Genomic DNA, 18550 nt, shown 5'->3' with positions numbered 1-18550 from the left:
CTTGCCACAATTCCTGCCACTCCTGAGGGGAGGGAACCCTGCTGCCACCCTTGCCTGTCTGGGAAGAAAGAAAGCCCTAACATGCTCAAAGAGTAATGGTAGGCCCATGGTCCAACAGACTTCCCTTGTGTATTTGGCCCCTGCCACAAACACTCTAAGTGGGGTTGGAGTCAGAGGATGGATGAGAGATCACAACAACAAAGGAGAGGTCTTGGGGGGCCTGTGTCCTGCTGTGTGTAGGGTCCCAGGATGCCATAATCTGGCTCTCGTTCTTGCCATCCTTACCCTTGGATGCACATCTTCTCCTCTCCAAATCCAGTGGTGAATGAGGTAACACTGATGGAAAGGAAGATTGCTCCATTGGGAGCCTAGGACTCCAGTACCCCAGTTCAATTCCCTCTTCTATCACAGTCTTCCGTGGGCAAGTCTGACTCTCAGTTCTCCATCTGTAAAATGGGCATACAAGAGCCCTTCCCTACCTGATAGGGGTGTTGTGAGGGCACATAAATGAAAGCTATTTGGTGCTCAGATGACACCGTTAAGAGGCCCCGATATGACTACCAAATAGCCAGAGGCTGCAACTGCAGAGAATAGTAACTCTCCATTTAAAGAGAAAAAACATCAGTGGTTCCTTCAGGAGGCCTTTCCCCCACCCAGGAGGTCACACTCTACTGTGCATGAAAACGCAAAGGGTTCAGCCCGACCACCGCCACCCATTCTCCTGCCGGGGATGGGATCCAGGCCTCAACCTCCGGAGCAGGAGAGCCTGCGTTCTAGCCCCACGGCCACCTGCAAGCGTCCCCGCCCACTGGCCAGGGTGCAGGCTTGGGACCAAGGTGCGAGGAGCTGGTCGCGGGGAGGGAAGGGGGTCAGGATGGGACAGGAAGGACCAGGAGTGCCGCAGGTGGGAGAAGGCAGCAGCAGCAAGAGTAGCTGGCACGGAGAGTGGAGGTGGCGGGAGGGTGTGACTGGAGAATTACAGGAGACCCGGAACACGAGGGTGGGGGGAGTGGGGTGTGTGGGGGGGGGCAGCCGCAAGGGAGTGATCCCCGGGGTTGCTGCGCTTGCCATGTCCGGGCAGCTCCTTCCCGGATCTAACCCAGCAAGGCAGGTCTACCTAGGCTGGGTGGGAGCAGCGTCTTGCCCTGGGAAAGTGGGTCAGGACCTAGCTCCTGCGCACAGAGGCGCGGAAGCGAGCAGCGCAGCCGCCCCCCGGCTCCCGCCGCCACTCGCGATCGGGGGCAGCAGGTCGCGCGAAGAGCCGCCGTGCCGGGCCCCTGGAGTGGCGCTTGCGCACTGCGGGCCCCCGTCCCTCCCCGCAAGGGGAAGCCGCTACAAAGGGGCGCGCGGGCGGCGGGAGGGTTCAGTGGGGCGGGAGCCGCCAGGGGAGGCCGTCTCCGAACAGCTCGCCCCGGGGGGAGGGCGGGAGCGAGGAGGGGAGCCACCCGGCTCCAGGCAGCAGTACTGAGCCACCGCGCGCAGGCAGCTCTCCTCCTCTTCCTCCCCCGTCTGGCCATGCAGCGCAGCGCGGGCTCGCTTCTTTCCACCGGCCCGGCGGCTCTCGCCGCCCCTTCTTCACGCCCGTCGCGCTGGCGAAGGAGAAGCAGCCGGTCAACACGTTACTAGCGGGGGGACTCCCGGGGCTGCTGCTGCTCCCCTCTGAACTTGCAACGGGCGCGAGGAGCCGCTTGGCCGCTGCTAATTTCATGATCTGATTTCACCTTGCGGTGTTACCCGCTGATCAGATGCGGTCGCTAATTCCAGCAAGAGTTTTGCAAAGCTCTTAAGCACCCTTGGGCTGGATGCAGCAACCTGTTTACTCCGAGGCGCTGGAGAAGAGGAAGGAGTGTTTGCAATGATCTGGCAGGGGGGAGGGAGCGTGTATGTTCGCAGAGACCTTTCCGTGCAGTAAAGGCAAACCGCCGGGATAAAGCCAACATCAAGAGGATGTGATTAGCAGCTCGAGACCCGCTGCAAGTGTTACCCCACAAAGGGCGGCGCGCTGGATGGGGGGCGGGGGGTTCCTCTAGCGTTTGCACTTGCTACGTTAATTCGGAGACGTTGATGCAACTTCTCAAGGTTTGTCCCGCCAGGCTGGGGGGGGGGGCGGGGAGGGACAAGATCCCGCCTCGGCGTGCAGTTTATTTTCCCTTCGTTTGTTGTCTGATCTCTCTCCCTCCTTTCGGTACATTTTCTGCGGAAATGAATCGAACTTGAAACGTGCAAAGGCTCAGCAGTGTCCTTTATTAATACTCATCCTCCTTCTCCCCACCCCCGCTTTCCCCCGTGCAGCTGGAGCCGGTGTGCGAGTGTTGTCAGAAGCAGGGACATGGGTCTGACTCCTAACACCAGCAGCGTGGGCAGCAGCTGTTTATAAAGGGGGAGCCACCGAGTGCCACCACCTCACCGCCATGCAGCCCCACCGCGCGCCCTTCGCATTCGCCTTGGTCCTGCAGCTGCTCGGAGCTTTGACCCCCTTCGCCCAAGTGGCCGGCCCCCGGGCGCCCGTGGCCCCAGCTGCTCTGGAGGGGAGAGCGGATCGCGAGAGAGAAGGTGCTCCGCATGCAACCCGGCGCCAGGCAGCCCCTGGGCTGCTCCAGCAAGTGCTGCCCTCACCCAAAGAGGAGAGCCGCCGGACCGTCAGCGGATTCAGTTTAGGAAACGGTGCCAGAGGGTCCTGGCAGAAAGCGCTTGCCAGCAGATCCAAAGCAACAGCACCACATGCAGCGGCGGAAGAGGCTGCACCGATGCACGGTGCTAGGGACTTTGCTGCTGACGCTGCCCTTCGCTTGGGCGTGAGGAACAGTAGCAGTGGATTTCCTGCCCTGGAGCCTAGGGGGCAGCCTGAGACCCCTTGGCAGGACCCTGGCGAGGGGAGGGTGAATACGGACCGATCGGTAGCTATGGGGATGGGAGGATACTCTACTCTCCAGCGGCTTGCCGTGCACGGGGAGGAAGGTAGCAGCCATGCTTCAAGCCACAGCCCCAAGAGGCTTGCCAGGAGCAGGAGAGGAGCCAGCGAGCTGCAGGGCAGGGGCAAGGGAGGAGGGGGAGGGAAACCCAGGAGCCTTAAGAATAGCAACCTGGCAAAGCCTTTCAACAGCTCCTTGGGCAGCCCGGCACCTCCAGCCAGGGGTGATGGCGAGGAGGAGGATGCCCCTCAGCTGCTGCCTTTGAATGGCTCCTCCCGCGGTGGGCTAGAGAGGGGCGCAGGAGCCCGCAGCAATGGGACAAGCCGCCGGGCCCGGCTGAAGAACCCTTTCTACCCGCTGACTGAGGAGTCGTACGGCGCCTATGCGGTCATGTGCCTGTCCGTGGTGATATTCGGCATCGGGATCATGGGCAACATGGCAGTGATGTGCATCGTGTGCCACAACTACTACATGAGGAGTATCTCCAACTCCCTGCTGGCCAACCTGGCCTTCTGGGACTTCCTCATCATCTTCTTCTGCCTGCCCCTGGTGATCTTTCAGGAGCTCACCAAAAAGTGGCTGCTGGCAGACTTCTCCTGCAAAATCGTTCCATACATCGAGGTAATTACAGTTGTTCATAATAATAATAGCTTACATTTATACAATGCCTTTCCTCCCAAAGGATCTTACAACCTTACACTCTTTGGTAAACTTTAGACATAGGGATTCTTATCCCATCCACAGCAACCATGCCTGCAGAAAGAGGAGGCCTCTGGTAGCAAAGTGGGAAGAAATGTATAGTTTATGCGTCCATATTTTTTTCCATAACTAGGACTTGCTGTTTATTACTAGCAGAGTATGTTGACAGCTACTGAATAGAGTCATTGTCCACCGGGTGTGTAGAGGCAGTAAGCCCTGTTCGGAACAGTCAGATCACTTGATCTTCTGTATGTCACATCAAAAAGACGATTTTCTTTTCCAGTCATTTTTTAAAAATTATATTAAATGTGGAGGGTGTGCATGTTGATTACAGCCAGAATCAGTTTATTTTACTGCCAAAAGTGCTTGCAATGAAGACTTTCCTCCCATTCCCTAAACTTCTTTTAAAGAATGGAAAATTAATTTATCTACCCCACCCACAATTACACAAGAAACTGAGGAATATATTGGCAGGTTTTCAGAGCTGCTAATACCCAGGTATTTCTCACGTAGTCATACAATCTGATAAAGGATATTGCTCTCACTCAAGCTGATTCTGCTACACTTCTTTTGCCTCTTGTGACCCTGCAGGGAAAGTATCTATAAAAATTGTCTAAGTCTTTCTTCTTGTAAAGCTGATCCTGCGGTGAGGGAGGTGCCTTTATAGTCAAAGAACTGTGAATGTGAGATGTGCACTAATAACTTATTCTTCTATTTCCAAATCCCACAATTATTTGGTTTTTCTTAAAAAATGACTCAGGTTCCATTTAATTCCTAACCTCTTGGCAACTATTCAGACACTCTGCCAACCAAGCTTTCAGCCAGCTGGCTAGAATCCTGCTACCGTTCAGGTTCTCCACTTTATTTACTGGAAGCAGAAAACTGAAGCTTGTTGGTAGTGTGTAGCCCATAATTCTGGCTAGCTGTGCTATGTGCCTTTGACACTATATGTATAACATTATTTCTTTACCGAAAGGTATGGGATAGTGAGCAAAAAACAACTGTTGATCAACTGGTCCTTAAAAGGTTTATTAGGCACACAGGAAACTATTTTTTCATTCATAATTATAGTGTCAATTTCCACATCACATAGGTGCATTGAATAAAATATAAGTAAATGGTGATATATTTTAGGGATTAGAATCAGACATGTAGCCATTAAAATAGCTGTCATCACTTCTTTATATTAGGCACAGTGTGTTACTGGGTGGTGTGCTACAGTTCGATGCATCTAATTTAAGTCAGTGGAGTCCAGTGGTCAACAGTTTCCACACTACATTAACTTAAAATAAAATATTAAAAAGCCTAATTTATGAAGTAGAAAAATCAAACACATTTGGTTATTAATAACCAAATTTATTTTGTTGAGAATGGAGGTTAGTAGTGAATATAATGATGGTCATAAAATTGAATTTTTTGATTTTAAAAGTCCCATTTGCCAATAATTAATACACTAAATGAATAAGCAGCATCCGTTTCAATGAAATTAATATCTATTATATTTAAAATATCCCAAGACTTTCCTATAGTGTTATTTCGCACTTCCTTATTTTCCTGTGCTGCATTTTTATACAAAATAGGAAATACCTTTTGTTATCATTGTAATGCTGATTCCTGTTACATGTCTGTGATTTGAAATGGCTTTTATGTCCTGTATTATCTGACAGTTACACAGTATAGCCACATCATTCTTGAAAATGTAATTGCTTACGTTATCAAAAGTTTGGGCTTGCAAAAGATCTGAATACTTCATAAAGTAGAGAAAGATTACAAGAAACTGTCTGTTTTGATGTAAGATGCTACTGATTTAAGAAAGTAAGAGATAAATATAATTTTCCAAAAATCCATAATCATCAACTAGTTTTATACACATTTAAACAATTAACTATATAGCTTTTTAAGAGTGGCAGTTTTTGAAGTTAGCTTAGTTGTATAGATATAAGGTGCGATTTTTGAAAAGTGTCTCAGTGACTTAGGACAGTGGTTCTCAAACTTTTGTACTGGTGTCCCCTTTCACACAATAAGCCTCTGAGTGTGACGCCCCTCCCCATAAATTAAAAACACTTTTTTATATATTTAACACCATTATAAATGCTGGAGGCAAAGCGGGGTTTGGGGTGGAGGCTGACAGCTCATGACCCCCATGTAATAACCTTGTGACCCCCTGAGGGGTCCCAACCCTCAGTTTGAGAACCCCTGACTTAGGATGTGTGGTCCTATGTCACATAGGTGCTTTTGAACCCACTTGTACTTTCAAAGGTGCATAGAACTAGTTGCTCAGTTGAGAATGTCTGATTATCCAGAGCAAGTTATGTAACTGTAAGGTGACTCAAGCTTGCTTTGTACTGTATTTAAAAGTCTTAACTAACGCAATGAACTATATATATGAATAGTCTTAGTTTAGCAATTTATGCCTAATTGCTATCTATTAGTGCTGCTTAATGGATGTTAATTGTGCAGAAAATTTTTAACAAGCAGATACAAGCAATTGTTTACACTTCTGTGAAAAATTTTTTAAAGATTTTTTTTTTTCTGTCTGAGCTTCCAGCGTTATGTCTGAAAGATTGGACCCCTTAATAGCATCTAATTTAAAGTGCACTTTCCACATTTAATAAAGATCTGTTGCAGCAAACCATAAGCATGCATTTCTGCACCATAAATCTGCCACATTTGGGTCATCTCTAGCTGTCTTTTCAACTACATAACTGAAAATAATGAAAAGAGTATTGAAAACCTTGTGGAGAAATAAACTTAACTGATTAATAAAGGCTCCAATGCTCCTTATACATGTCTAATGAGAGGGGAGAGAGCCCCTGGGGATCGTAGCTTGGGAGGGTGCAGAAGCTAGGAGTGCCATCAACTCTGCATGCCACTTTTTAACCCTGTGTTCAGCATCTCTGAAAATCTTGCCACTTTTTATTTACATTTCTAAGTATAGATTTAAGAGCCTAACTTTTGGCACCCAGGTTTGAAAATGTTGGCTTGAGTAATATACGTTGTTTTCCCATCCACTTTCCTTGATATTACTCTCTAAAAGGGGTTTTAGGAGCAGCACTCAGGTCAGAGCCAGGTGGTACGGGGGTTCAAGCAGCACTGTAAAATTGGCCTTGGCAGATCCTCCCCTTCTGGGCACTGAGACCCTCAGCCTCATCTGGTTTGGGTGAACTTCACCTCTATAAGGGAAGAATTAGAAGAAAACTCAGGAATGCTAAAAGATGGTGTATCCATTCCCCTTTGTGCAATGGAGCATCATTATGCACTCCATGGTTTGTTTTTTGATTTGATTTGTTTTTCATATCCTAGTTAGGCTTTAATAGAAGTATGGTGACCAGCAATATTAATGATACTAACACTTTTCTTCTTCAAACATTAACAAACATTACTTAAATGGAACCCACAAGCCTGCTGTGAAGTGGGATTTTTATAGTTTGGAAATTGGAAGCAGACAAGTTAAGTAACTTGTGTAAGGCCACAGTTACTTGTTTAAGGTAACAGCAGGGTTGTGTCAACCATGATTAGAAAATGCCCCCAACTTCCAGACTTGACTTGGAACCTCCTTCTAGTTGTGTGTGTCTGTCCTGCTTTTAGAGGTTAGAATAGAAATATGGCTGGTTTGGTTAAAATAGGTTGAAAACAGATATAACATGCTTAAGTATCAACTGAAAAAAGTTACCTATTCAGGGATTTAATTGCTCAGGGATTGGGAAAGGGGTGTAGAGCATATCACCCTTCAGGTGCTGATTTGAATCCAGCTCAGTTGGTAGTGAATAAAAGTCAGTGTCTTTTGATGCCTTGTTCATTGATCTGTATGCAATGTGTTAGTGGCATCAGTCCAGTTTCTGGTGGGCAACTTCCAACTCACTAACGCCACCACACAATTATCATTCTTAGTGGCAAGTGTAAGGATTGATTTGGCCTAGAAAACTGACTGCTCTCTCTCTACCCCAGAGTTGGTCCATTCATGGCAAATTTGAGGCACATTTATGGGAAAGTTGGCCATTCTGTGCCTGTTCCAAGACTGTTAATACAGCCTCGTTTGATACATTCGGCATTAATAAAACAAATACATTAAATATTTTGAGCTTTCCAAGGCAAGGACTTGTACAGGGTATAGCATCTTCTGAATTTAACAAATAATAATTTTAAAAGAAGTTTTTAATAATTGCTACGCTTTTATTTTATAGCTGCATGATGACATCAGCCACTAGCACTGCTGTATTTGGTGTTCTGTCAGTGTTTCTTTCCTCTACAAACCTCTGTCTTCAGCGGGTTTATAAATTGTCCATAAAAATTTGCTTTTCGCATTAACTCTGTATGCAGTATTTCAGCATAGAAATGAATTTGTGTCAGACTGGGTTTAAAATTGGATCAGCAATATTGGTCATACAACTGTGGAAAGAAAAAGGCAGCTTTATCACAGGCATCACTGAATGTTGTCTTGGCATTGGGCTGTCCTCTCTCACAGATACTAAGTGCTTGTGTGACAGGGTGTTCCTGTTAAGTATGAAGGGGCAGGTTTAACAATAGTGTCATGGTGCTAGTGCTAAGAATCAGGACATGAACTCCTCATCTAGAATGGTGAAGAGTTTGAACCTCACTTAAGAAAACTGCTGTTTCCTAAAAGTGTAAGTTTTGTTTACCTGTGTTTATTGGTAGATTTCAAAGAAGAAAGGGAACTAAAAATTGAATCTATTACAAATGAACAAAAATAATGATTGTTTGTTTATTTTAAAGAAGCAACAATAAAAACCAGTTAATCTGAAAGAGCATCAAGTTCCTCACTAATGAGGAGTCCCAGGGTCATGACATTAGGGTTAACTGCCCCTCCAGCAGAATTCAAGAACAGCCACCTAAAATAAGTACAGTATACTAGCACCACCTGGACATATGAAAGGGTAGCAAATACAGAGCAGTGTGCCAAGTAGCACCATGATAAGTGCTCTGTGCTACTACCACAGAAAGCAGCCACATTATAGACATCTGTGGAACGTTTCCATGATACCAACGTTCATGATTACCACAGGGCTTTTCTGATCCTGAACTTGATATGCCTCTTCCTCCAATATACAGATGCTGATTACTAATAGCAGATGAGTATTGTGTTTCTAGTCCACTCTAGGCCTGGGAATATTTCATTTTGGACCAGAGTAATGTGCTACATACAGTGATGCTACTTTGCCTATCTTAAAACATAGAACAGTGAGCAAGGTAAGTATCATTTTATCATAGGAAGAATAAGGATTTATATTTTACTTCTGTATTTTTGTTGTTTCATTGTAACTGCTATAATTTTTTTCCCTTTATTCAACACAAACATTGACTAATAAAAAGATACTCTAAATACTGCAAAATATTAAGTTATAAGGAAGTACAAGAACATACAGTATTGCAGATAATGAGCTGATTGTATTTATTTACTTTAGGCAAAAATGACAAGGATTTAGGAGCCACCACAGGATGTTGAATTAAAAATAGGAATGCAGAGTCGGTGTGCGTATAGAGCTGTCAAAATAAGAGAATAGACTATCAAGTCTCAGAAAAAAACGTTTACAGTTTCTTTATGGATATAACAGGAGTGAGCAGGTAGGGACTAATGGGGTCTCATTCTGGGTTCAGAATCAGTGCATCCAGTGGCTCTCAATATTTTCTGTAGAATGACCCCATGTTACAACAGAAAATGTTTCCAGATCCCTTTCCCATTTAGCCATAAATAGGGCCTTACCAAATTCATTGTGCATTTTGGGCAATTTCACAGTCATAGGATTTTAAAAATCATAAATTTCATGATTTCAGATATTTAAATCTGAAATTTCCGGGCCTTGTAACTGTAGGGGTCCTTACGCAAAATGGGGTAGTGGGGGGATCACAAGATTATTGTAGGGTGGTTGTGGTATTGCCACCATTACTTCTGCGCTGCTGCTGGCGGTGGCACTGCCTTCAGAGCTGGGCGGCCAGAGAGCGGCAGTTGCTGGCTGGGAGCCTCCCTACAATGACCATGCAAACCCCGCCCTCCCCAACCCTCTTTTGGGTTGGGACCCCCAGTTTGAGAAATGCTTGTTTCCCCTATGAAATCTTTTCGTAGGGTAAAAGTACACAACAGACCAGATTTCACGGTCTGAGACACATTTTTCACGGCCATGAATTTGGTGGGGTCCTAGCCATAAAGAAAGGTCATGCCCCCCCAGGTCGGGATGTCATGACCTAAACTACATTTTTGTTTTGTTCAACAATTCTTCCTTAATCCTATCTCTGCCAGTCTTATTTCTGTTGCCTTTCCCCATTCATTTAATTTGTGTCTCTCCCTTGATCAGCTGGAGGACCACATCTAAAGTTCTGGAGGTGAGGATTGAATGCTGTGGGAGAGTGGCCAGAATTAGAAGTAGGACCGACTGATGAAAGCTTTAGAACATTCAGTTAACTGCTGAAGTGCATGAACAGGGACTGGTAGACTAGGACAATAGGGTAGGAGAAGAGAACTGATGCAATAAGATGGCTTACTCCTCCAGTGAATGTTTTCATGAATTTAGTGTCACTGTTTAATGACTCAAAGATTGACTAATGGCTAAGAAGTTAATGATCCAAAGGCTATGCCAACTCTGAAGGACTACCCTGGTGCCCAATAAAATCCTGTTTTAATGTACATCTTAAGTGTGTGTGCAATATTTTGTAAATATTTTGAAAGGAACAACATGAAAATCTTTCAATGAGATATTTTTAATGGCAAAGTATTTTCTGGGCATGTTTTTGTTGGTGAGAAGGAGGGGAAATCTTTCGTTTTCTCCTCTTCCGTAATTAAGGTTTTACTGAACAAGACAGTTGGGGGAGTTTATTTTCCTCTTAGCAGATCAGATTTGTTTTCATGTAATTGGAAATGTGGAACTTTCAGTTCTGATCTAATAAGAGAAACATGAGCCTCGTCTGCTGGTGTCTTCATGAACATGTAAGAATTGAAGGAAAAGTTCTGCGATGTAAGAGACCCACATGGAGCTAAATCAGAAAATTAAGTGAGGAAAGTTTGGCTAACTTAAAAGTGTAAATTAATCATAGAAAATCAAAGGCATAGTGGGCCTGATTCACCACTGTGGTGCTCAAGTATTAAACTTCTATAACTCAGTGGAATCAGATTTTTAGAGTAAAGACTGAAACACTGGGCCAGATTCTCAGCTGGAGTAAATCACTGTAGCTCCATCAAAGCCAATGAAGCAACACAGATTTACACCATTTGAGGATCTGGCCCTCTGTCCATACCCACCGTGTTGTACTTCTTGATTGGAGATCTGTTTACAGTGAGTTATTGGAGTTCTGCAATTATCTAGGCATAGTGCCATGGGTTAAAGATAGAGCAAGGTGGATTTGATTTAAATCAAATTGATTTAAATCGCAAGTCAGGAAAACTCGATTTAATCATGGATTTCTACATAAAAGTGCATTCTTGTTGGTTGTTATAACCTTAATACATCTTCTTCACAACTCAGAGATAGATGTAGGTTTCTTTTTTAGAAGGTACACACTATACATTTTTAAACAGTGATTTATTTTGAAAACTTTTCAGATTAGTTTTACAGCTGTATCAGAAAATGAATGATTGTTTGGTTATTTCATTTACCAAAGGTAATTGAAGCAGATATTTATGAGGTCATTGGGAGGTGAACTATCTCCAGTTCAACATGTTAATCATTTATATTTGGAGGATTTTCTTGTTATGCTGTATTAGGAGGAGAAAATCACCAGACAGACATTTAAATTGTTTTATTTAACTAAAACAACAACATTATGTATTCTGGATTTTTTTTCTTCAACAGCAAATATATAATACTTTAACAAAACAAGCGTATGAATTTTTGAATTTAGTTAAACATTCACGTTTTTTAAAATCAGGTTTGTTTTTGTTAAAATTGTTTTTAACTAAAGTAGTTAAATGAAATATTTTCCAAAAAAACCCCAACAAAAATTAAATCGACAATGTCAGCCAGGCAACATGAGACACTTAAAATATTGGCTTCTGCAGCTAACTCAGTTGTCTTCACCTCGATTGTCCTGTTTGTTCATAATCTCAAAAAGAAAAACAAGCTTTCCTGTTTTTTCAAGTCCCAAACAATTTCTCTATTTGGAATGAATTAGTCCAAAGGAAGAAAATATTCTTTCTACAGCAGTAGAAGAAGCTACTGTTAAAAGTGAGATTATCACTTCAACAGTCTCTGAATCCAAGTGCTTAGTGTGACTTTCTTTAAAACATCATCAGCAAACATATACTTGAATGGTTCACTCTTAGCTCTGAAGTTTATTATAGGTGGAATTATGGAGGGATGATTGCTGGATGTCCATGTCATAGCCAACTCGTCTTCTTCTGCAGTTAAGGTTTGAACCTGGTACCAAGTATTAAGAATATTTGCAAGAAAATGAGCTGGGGATAGTGCTTGTCCCATTCGTTTTTTTAATGCTTGTAATTTAACTCTGTCATTGCATATTTCTCTCTTTAAGATCTCACTCAGTTCCTTCCAAATTTCAACAGCGTCAGCAATAAAACAGCTATTTCCCTGCATTTTCTTCAAGGCTACAGAAATAGGCTTCAGGGTACTCAGCATGTGTTCAGCATTTCTTCTAAGCCCAATGTTGAGAACTTTGGCTGTGACTGTGCCATTTATTTTTTCGCGATTTTATTCACAAACTGTCATCAGATTAGGCCAGTTCTTGATATAGTGCTCAAAACAGTCCACTACTGAGTTCCGCTGCACCTCTTGTGGGAGCGTTAGCTTGGTTCCGCCCACTTTTTTCAGAGCAGCTGTTGCAAAGTGGTTGTTACGGAAGTATTTTGCAATGTCAACAACATTAGCCTTTATTTCTGGAATACTGAAGTCTTTGGCTAGGAGGTGCATCAAATGAGCTCTGCAACCATTTGTTATTAGCTTGGGCCTCTCTTAACTCTCTTCTAAATTTCTTCTCATCTTGGATACATTTGCAGCATTGTCTGTGACCAAGCTGCATACTAGATATTTGAATTTTTTTTTCAGTTTGTTACAGCTTTTTCTGCTACTTCTTGTAAGTATTCTGGTGTGTGTGCATTTCCTGATGTATCAATTGTTTCTGTAAGGAAGACATTCCCTTCTTCTGTTGTCACACAAGCACATACAACAGGATCATTGTGGACATTGCTCCACCCATCAAGACTCAGGTTAACAATTTTAGCCTCTAGACCTTTTGCATACTGCTCAGTTTCTCTTTCATACACTTTATCCAGCAATTTGCCTGCAACATCTGCTCTGTTGGGTGGACTGTATCCTGGTCTTAATGACTGAACCATGTTAATGAAGTGTGGGTTCTCAATCGTATGGAAAGGAGAGTTTGTTGCATAAACAAACCAGGCAATTTTTTCATCAATTACCTCTTTTGGTTCTTATCACAAATGTATCTATGGTTGTTTCTGGATGATGGATATTTTTTTTCTTTTTGCTACAGGTGATATACTGTGGCTATGTGACATACATGATGTGACTGAAACACTATAATTAGCAGATAACTCTGAAACTATAGAAAATGATGGTGATCTTGAAGGTGGATAGTCTTCAGAATCCTGTATGTTGAGAATGGATTCTCCTAAACAAAATAAGTCCATGCAGTTATTTTATTATTATTACCATACTGCTCATTTAGTATTACACATTGCATTCACTGACACTCAGTACTACTTTAAAGGTGAAATTGTAAACGGAAGATCTGCCTATTTCAGCTATTTATTTTTTATCATGGCTGCATCTAAAATGATAGTACCATAGAGTAACAACTATATTTTTTTGCTCAAACATGAGAATTCAAGACTAGTCCAGAAGGAAGACAGGCAGTCCTTACGTAAGAAGTATGAAATAAAAAAGTTTACCAACCTGAAGATCCTGCATGTGTAGACATGTTCCTTTCATCATCTTCAACACAGCTTCCTCCTGAGAATGAACACTTGTCATGAGGTTATTTCATTCAGGCAACCAGGCCTTGTATTTCTTTGTTGCCCTGTTTGCATTTTGCACGTATTCCTGTCTTACCCACAGCTAGAAGAATGTCATTAAAATATTCCCAAACTGGGTCTCTTTTTAAGGCCTGCTGCCATTACAGGTTTTCCCTTCTAGTGAGAAAATGGTATGGTAGATCTCAAATTAATGAAGGATACACTCAGAAAGAGCTCAAGACTTCTGGAATATGCTGCTCAAACAGTTTCACTTCTGTTTCTAGTGCCTGTCCCTCCTTTCTCACATTTATCTCCAGGCTTCTTCTCCTTGTCCAGATCTATTCTGACCCCAACAATCTTCTGTTCATTGAACTTTTTGAAACTTTGCACTTTTAGAGAGAGGTAAGGGATTGACTCTGTGTACACAAATTTGGAGAGGGACAATAGGGTTGAGGTCTGTTCTCAGCGCTATATATTATTTATTTATTTAAAAACATTTTTGCTGTTAACAAGCATGTTATCTCTGGAGACACAAATCCACAGTTTGAGAACTGCAAAACTAAGCATCTTTGATGGTATCTTCTAGACTGAGCACTGAGTCCCATTGGGTAGATAGAAAGATTAACCTAAATAATCTATACAGAAGCCCCTGGAACCCCATAAGATTGGGTCCCTAATCCATGAACTATTGGAACGCATGTACAAAACTTTTCTTAAACATTATATGAATATAAGCAAAAAGAACGAGGAGTATTTGTGGCACCTTAGAAACTAACAAATTTATTTGGACAAAAGATTTTGTGGTCTAAAGCCCACTTCATCAGATGCATGCAGTGGAAAATACAGTAGGAAGATATATACAGAGAACATGAAAAATTGGGGGTTGCCATACCAACTCTAACGAGACTAATCAATTAAGGTGGGCTATTATCAGCAGGAAAAAAAAAACTTTTGTAGTGATAATCAGGATGGCCTATTTCCAACAGTTGACAAGAAGGTGTGAGTAATAGCAGGGGAAGAATTAGCATGGGGAAATAGTTTTTACTTTGTGTAATGACCCATCCACTCCCAGTCTTTATTCAAGCCTAATTTAATGGTGTCCAGTTTGCAAATTAATTCCAGTTCTGCAGTTTCTCATTGGAGTCTGTTTTTGAGGTTTCTTTGTTGGAGTATTGCGACTTTTAGGTCTGTAACTGAGTGACCAGGGAGGTTGAAGTGTTCTCTGACTGGTTTTTGAATGTTATAATTCTTGATGTCTGATTTGTGTCCATTTATTCTTTTGCGTAGAGCCTATTGTCTCATACTATAGAATTTATAATCCCTATTCCATGATGAGAAATCTTTGAGCTATAATGTATCTTAATTAAAACTATCTTTAGATAGGTTTTTTCCTGAAAAATCCGATTTAAATAAAAATCCATTTTTATTTTTTTTTTAAAAAAAAATCACTGATTTTTATCTACCCTGAGAGAGAACTTTGCTCATAGCAGTGTTTCTCAGCCCGTGGGCCACTTGTGGCCCAATCAGCACACAGCTGCAGCCCATGTGACATCCTCAGGGCCATACAGGTAGTATATATATTGTGTGGATGTGGCCCACATAACACATAGAGAGCTGCATATGCTGCCCTCAATGGTAAATAGGTTGAGAGCCACTGGCTTGTAGCTCATAGCTATCCATGTCCTTGGTTTTGTCAGTTTAACTCATTCATAGCACTACTGTAACATATTTGTGAAGATTAACATGCAGTTTGTTAATACGGAGGCACACACTTAAAGTAAAACTGTTTACAGCAAAGTAGATTGAATGCCCTGGGGAAAAATCCCTCCCCCCCCGCCCCCCCCCCCCGTCACACAGGCTGTGGTCAACACCCATTGATCTCAGTGAGTATTACTCATATCCTGCAGGGGAGACAATCAGACCCCAGAATTGTGACAGTGCCTTGAAGCAAGGCAGTTACAGTGAATCCCTATTCATATCTATTCTGGAGGAGCTGGAAAGGATTTAGATTAGAGTATTCCACTGCATAATGCTTTTTTACCATTTTTTCCATGCAATCATTAAACTCATTAATGTGTGCAAGATAGGAAACCAGTGCATGAACCAGATACATGCTAGCATTATTTATCCTGTTTCATCAGTAAACTAACAGCTGCATTTTGAAAGATGACTTCTCCTGTTCCTAGTTGTTTCCTCTTGCCCTTTTTCACTGTCTTAAACCTCTTACGTCGTCAGTCAGTTAATTTGACAGGAACCCCGTAGGTTATGTTTGTTCATGGTAGACATGCCTTCTTTCATTAGTCCAGTTCTAACTGCAGCATCTAACGGTTCAGCCATGGCAAAACATTATATGATATAATGGGACTCTGAACCACTAAAAGGAGGTGTTTCTGTTACTCAATTAGAATAGACATTAAAAGAGAGGAAAAAAGTTTACTTAAAAAAGGGCAGTGTCTCTTTTCCTGTACTGATTTTTGCAGTTCCCTCACCATTTTAAGACTCAGGAGCATTTCCTTCTCTGCATATGGAGAGACTCTTGGCAAGAGGCTAAGAGCTGTGTGTTGATCCATTTGGTATTCATGTTGGAAGAGAAGATGGTTAAAGATGTTGATGTCAAGAATACACAACACATTTAAATGTTTCAGAGACAAAAATCAGAAATTGTAAATTTGCCACTGTGACATCTCAGCCCTGATGTATGAAAATTCTTTTTATTAGCTCATTTAATCATTGCTACTTTTTAATGCTTATTAAAGATTTTCCTGTAACTCTGATTTCCCTTTAGTTATTTTTGTTTTTTTGCCAATATTACCAAGCTTTTCTTTGAGCCTTATCAGACAGTTTAATTCTCAAAATTAATAGCTTCACCAATTAAAAATGTTTACAGTTCTGCTTTGTCGTCATTAATTATTCCTCCCAGTGCAGGTTAATTAATAAGAGATTGAATCTTACTCATTCCCTCTCTCAGGAAGCTGCCCAACTAAGCCGATGCTAACAGGTTTAATCCTAAGGGTCTCATATTTTGCAGTGATATTGAATTTTAGCAATCAGATATGGCCATTAAATGGTCAAGCCCAACATGAATGATACATTTATATAATTGTGTATAATTGCACTATCTATCTTTGCAGAACTTTTTATGGGATGTATATAAACAAGTATATTTCAAAATTATGATGGAAATCAGAATGCATTTTGAAATGCACCCTTATAGAATCTTAAGTACCTCACTGCACATTGAACTTCGGTAAGCAAAAATTACAGTCAGCTGCCCAATAGCTCCATAAATTTTACCAGTTAGTAACAGACATGGCTAATCTATTATCACAAGTAAGCATTCTTCTAAATGAACAGGAAAATCATTTAACAATTCCTATTAACATACCTTCACTGCTCTTTTGCACCAGCACATTTTGGGCACAGCAACAATCTATAATACTATGAGAGTCAATGAGTTAGAGTGCACCACAACAAAATTGAAGGATGTAATCTTTCTCCCATTGAAGTAAACAGGAGTTTTGCTTTTGAATTTGAATTGAAGTTGAATTTATTGGAAGCAGGATGGGCTAAAAATGTGTGTGATCTTCTCACAAATTTGTCTTTAGGAACTGAAATATAAACAATATAAAATGATAGGGAGTTAGCTTCTGAGACAGTACAAGATCACTACTTACACATGGAATGACAGATAGTGGAGCTAGACAAGATGTGATGGGGCATCCTGTCCATTCCTCTGCTAATGCAACATTTTTCCTTACAGTGTATTATTGAAAGTTTCTTCTAGTCCAGTTTTAAATTGCTTGAACAATGGGGCATCAACCACTCCTCTTGGCCTGTATCCTAGAGTGCAATAGCCCCTGCTACTAGGACATGATATTCAGCCTAAATTTTCCTGTGAGCTAATTGTAGTATTCAAGATAAAAGGGTGAGATCCTGGCTCCACTTAAATCAATGAGAATTTTGCCATTGATTTCAGCAGGGTCAGGATTTCATTCTAAATCTCTTTGGGCCAGATTTTCAAAGTTATTTACATACCAAAATATGTGGCTAAACATCTGGGGGGTGGGGGGGAGAGGTTGCTCAGGGGGGATTTAGATTGAGTGTTGCAGTACCTAAATTTTATGTGCCCTGCTGCATAGGCACTGGCTCCAGGGCTGGAGCACCCACGGGAAAAAAATAGTGGGTGCTCAGCAGCCACTGGCAGCCCAACTGATCAGCTCCTCCCCCTCCCTCCCAGTGCCTCCCACCTGCTGCGATCAGCAGAGGTTGGGCCTTTGGGGAAGAGGTGGAGTGGGAGCAGGGCCTGGGCTGGAGCAGGGATTGAGCACCCCCAGGGAAAGTGGAAAGTCAGCGCCTCTGCCCTGCCGCCAAGTGGAATTTACAACCCCAAGTTAGGCACCCAGGCTCCCCGTAAAGTGCATTGGGCGCTTATAAAAGGGATTAACAGAAGCCAGCATGCTGAGGGGGGAGCTGCGTAAACGCTTCAGCAGGAAAGACTGAGAAGAAGGGTGTGACCTAAGCTCCACCTCTCATAGAGAAAAAACAAAGAGGAGGCTTTATGGCACCTTAGAGACTAACAAATTTATTTGGGCATAAGCTTTCATGGGCTAAAACCCACTTCATCAGATGCATAAACCTTTCATAGAGAGTTAGGTGCCTACATCTGGGGTGGAGGGAGGTGCCACCACCTGCTGGAGAGTCACAGCCATGAACTTTCTCATAGGTACTTAAACCAGGTCAGTTATTTCTTAAGAAAACCGGAGGAGGAGATGGTGCCACTAGTACTCCCCTGCTCTTATCTCTAATAGCCCAGTGGTTAGAGCCCTCACCCAGGATGTGAGCAACCAAGGTTCCAGTCCCATCTCTGCCTGCTTTAACAAAGTACCTGCTGCCCGTTCAAATAATTCAGTAGTCATTGGAGCAGGGACATAGGTCTCCCACATCCCAGAGGGGCACCCTAATTACTGGGCTTGAGAGTCATTCTCCCTTTTTTTCTTCTGGC

General features: G+C 42.6%; 1 protein-coding gene across 1 annotated transcript in view; it reads left to right on the top strand.

The window, feature by feature from the left end:
• GPR37 (G protein-coupled receptor 37) overlaps positions 1-18550 on the top strand; it is a 36554-nt gene that overhangs the window by 14235 nt on the left and 3769 nt on the right. The window contains exons 2-3 of the mRNA XM_037888991.2: positions 2031-2079; positions 2293-3533. Of these exons, the coding sequence (XP_037744919.1) occupies positions 2412-3533 (1122 nt within the window). The 5' untranslated portion in view covers positions 2031-2079; positions 2293-2411. The remainder of the gene's footprint in view (positions 1-2030; positions 2080-2292; positions 3534-18550) is intronic.

Source organism: Chelonia mydas, chromosome 1, assembly GCF_015237465.2.
Source record: "Chelonia mydas isolate rCheMyd1 chromosome 1, rCheMyd1.pri.v2, whole genome shotgun sequence".
In the NCBI taxonomy this organism is placed as follows: domain Eukaryota; kingdom Metazoa; phylum Chordata; order Testudines; family Cheloniidae; genus Chelonia; species Chelonia mydas.
The sequence above is the reverse complement of the archived record's forward strand: the minus strand, read 5'-3'. Positions and strand labels throughout refer to the sequence as shown.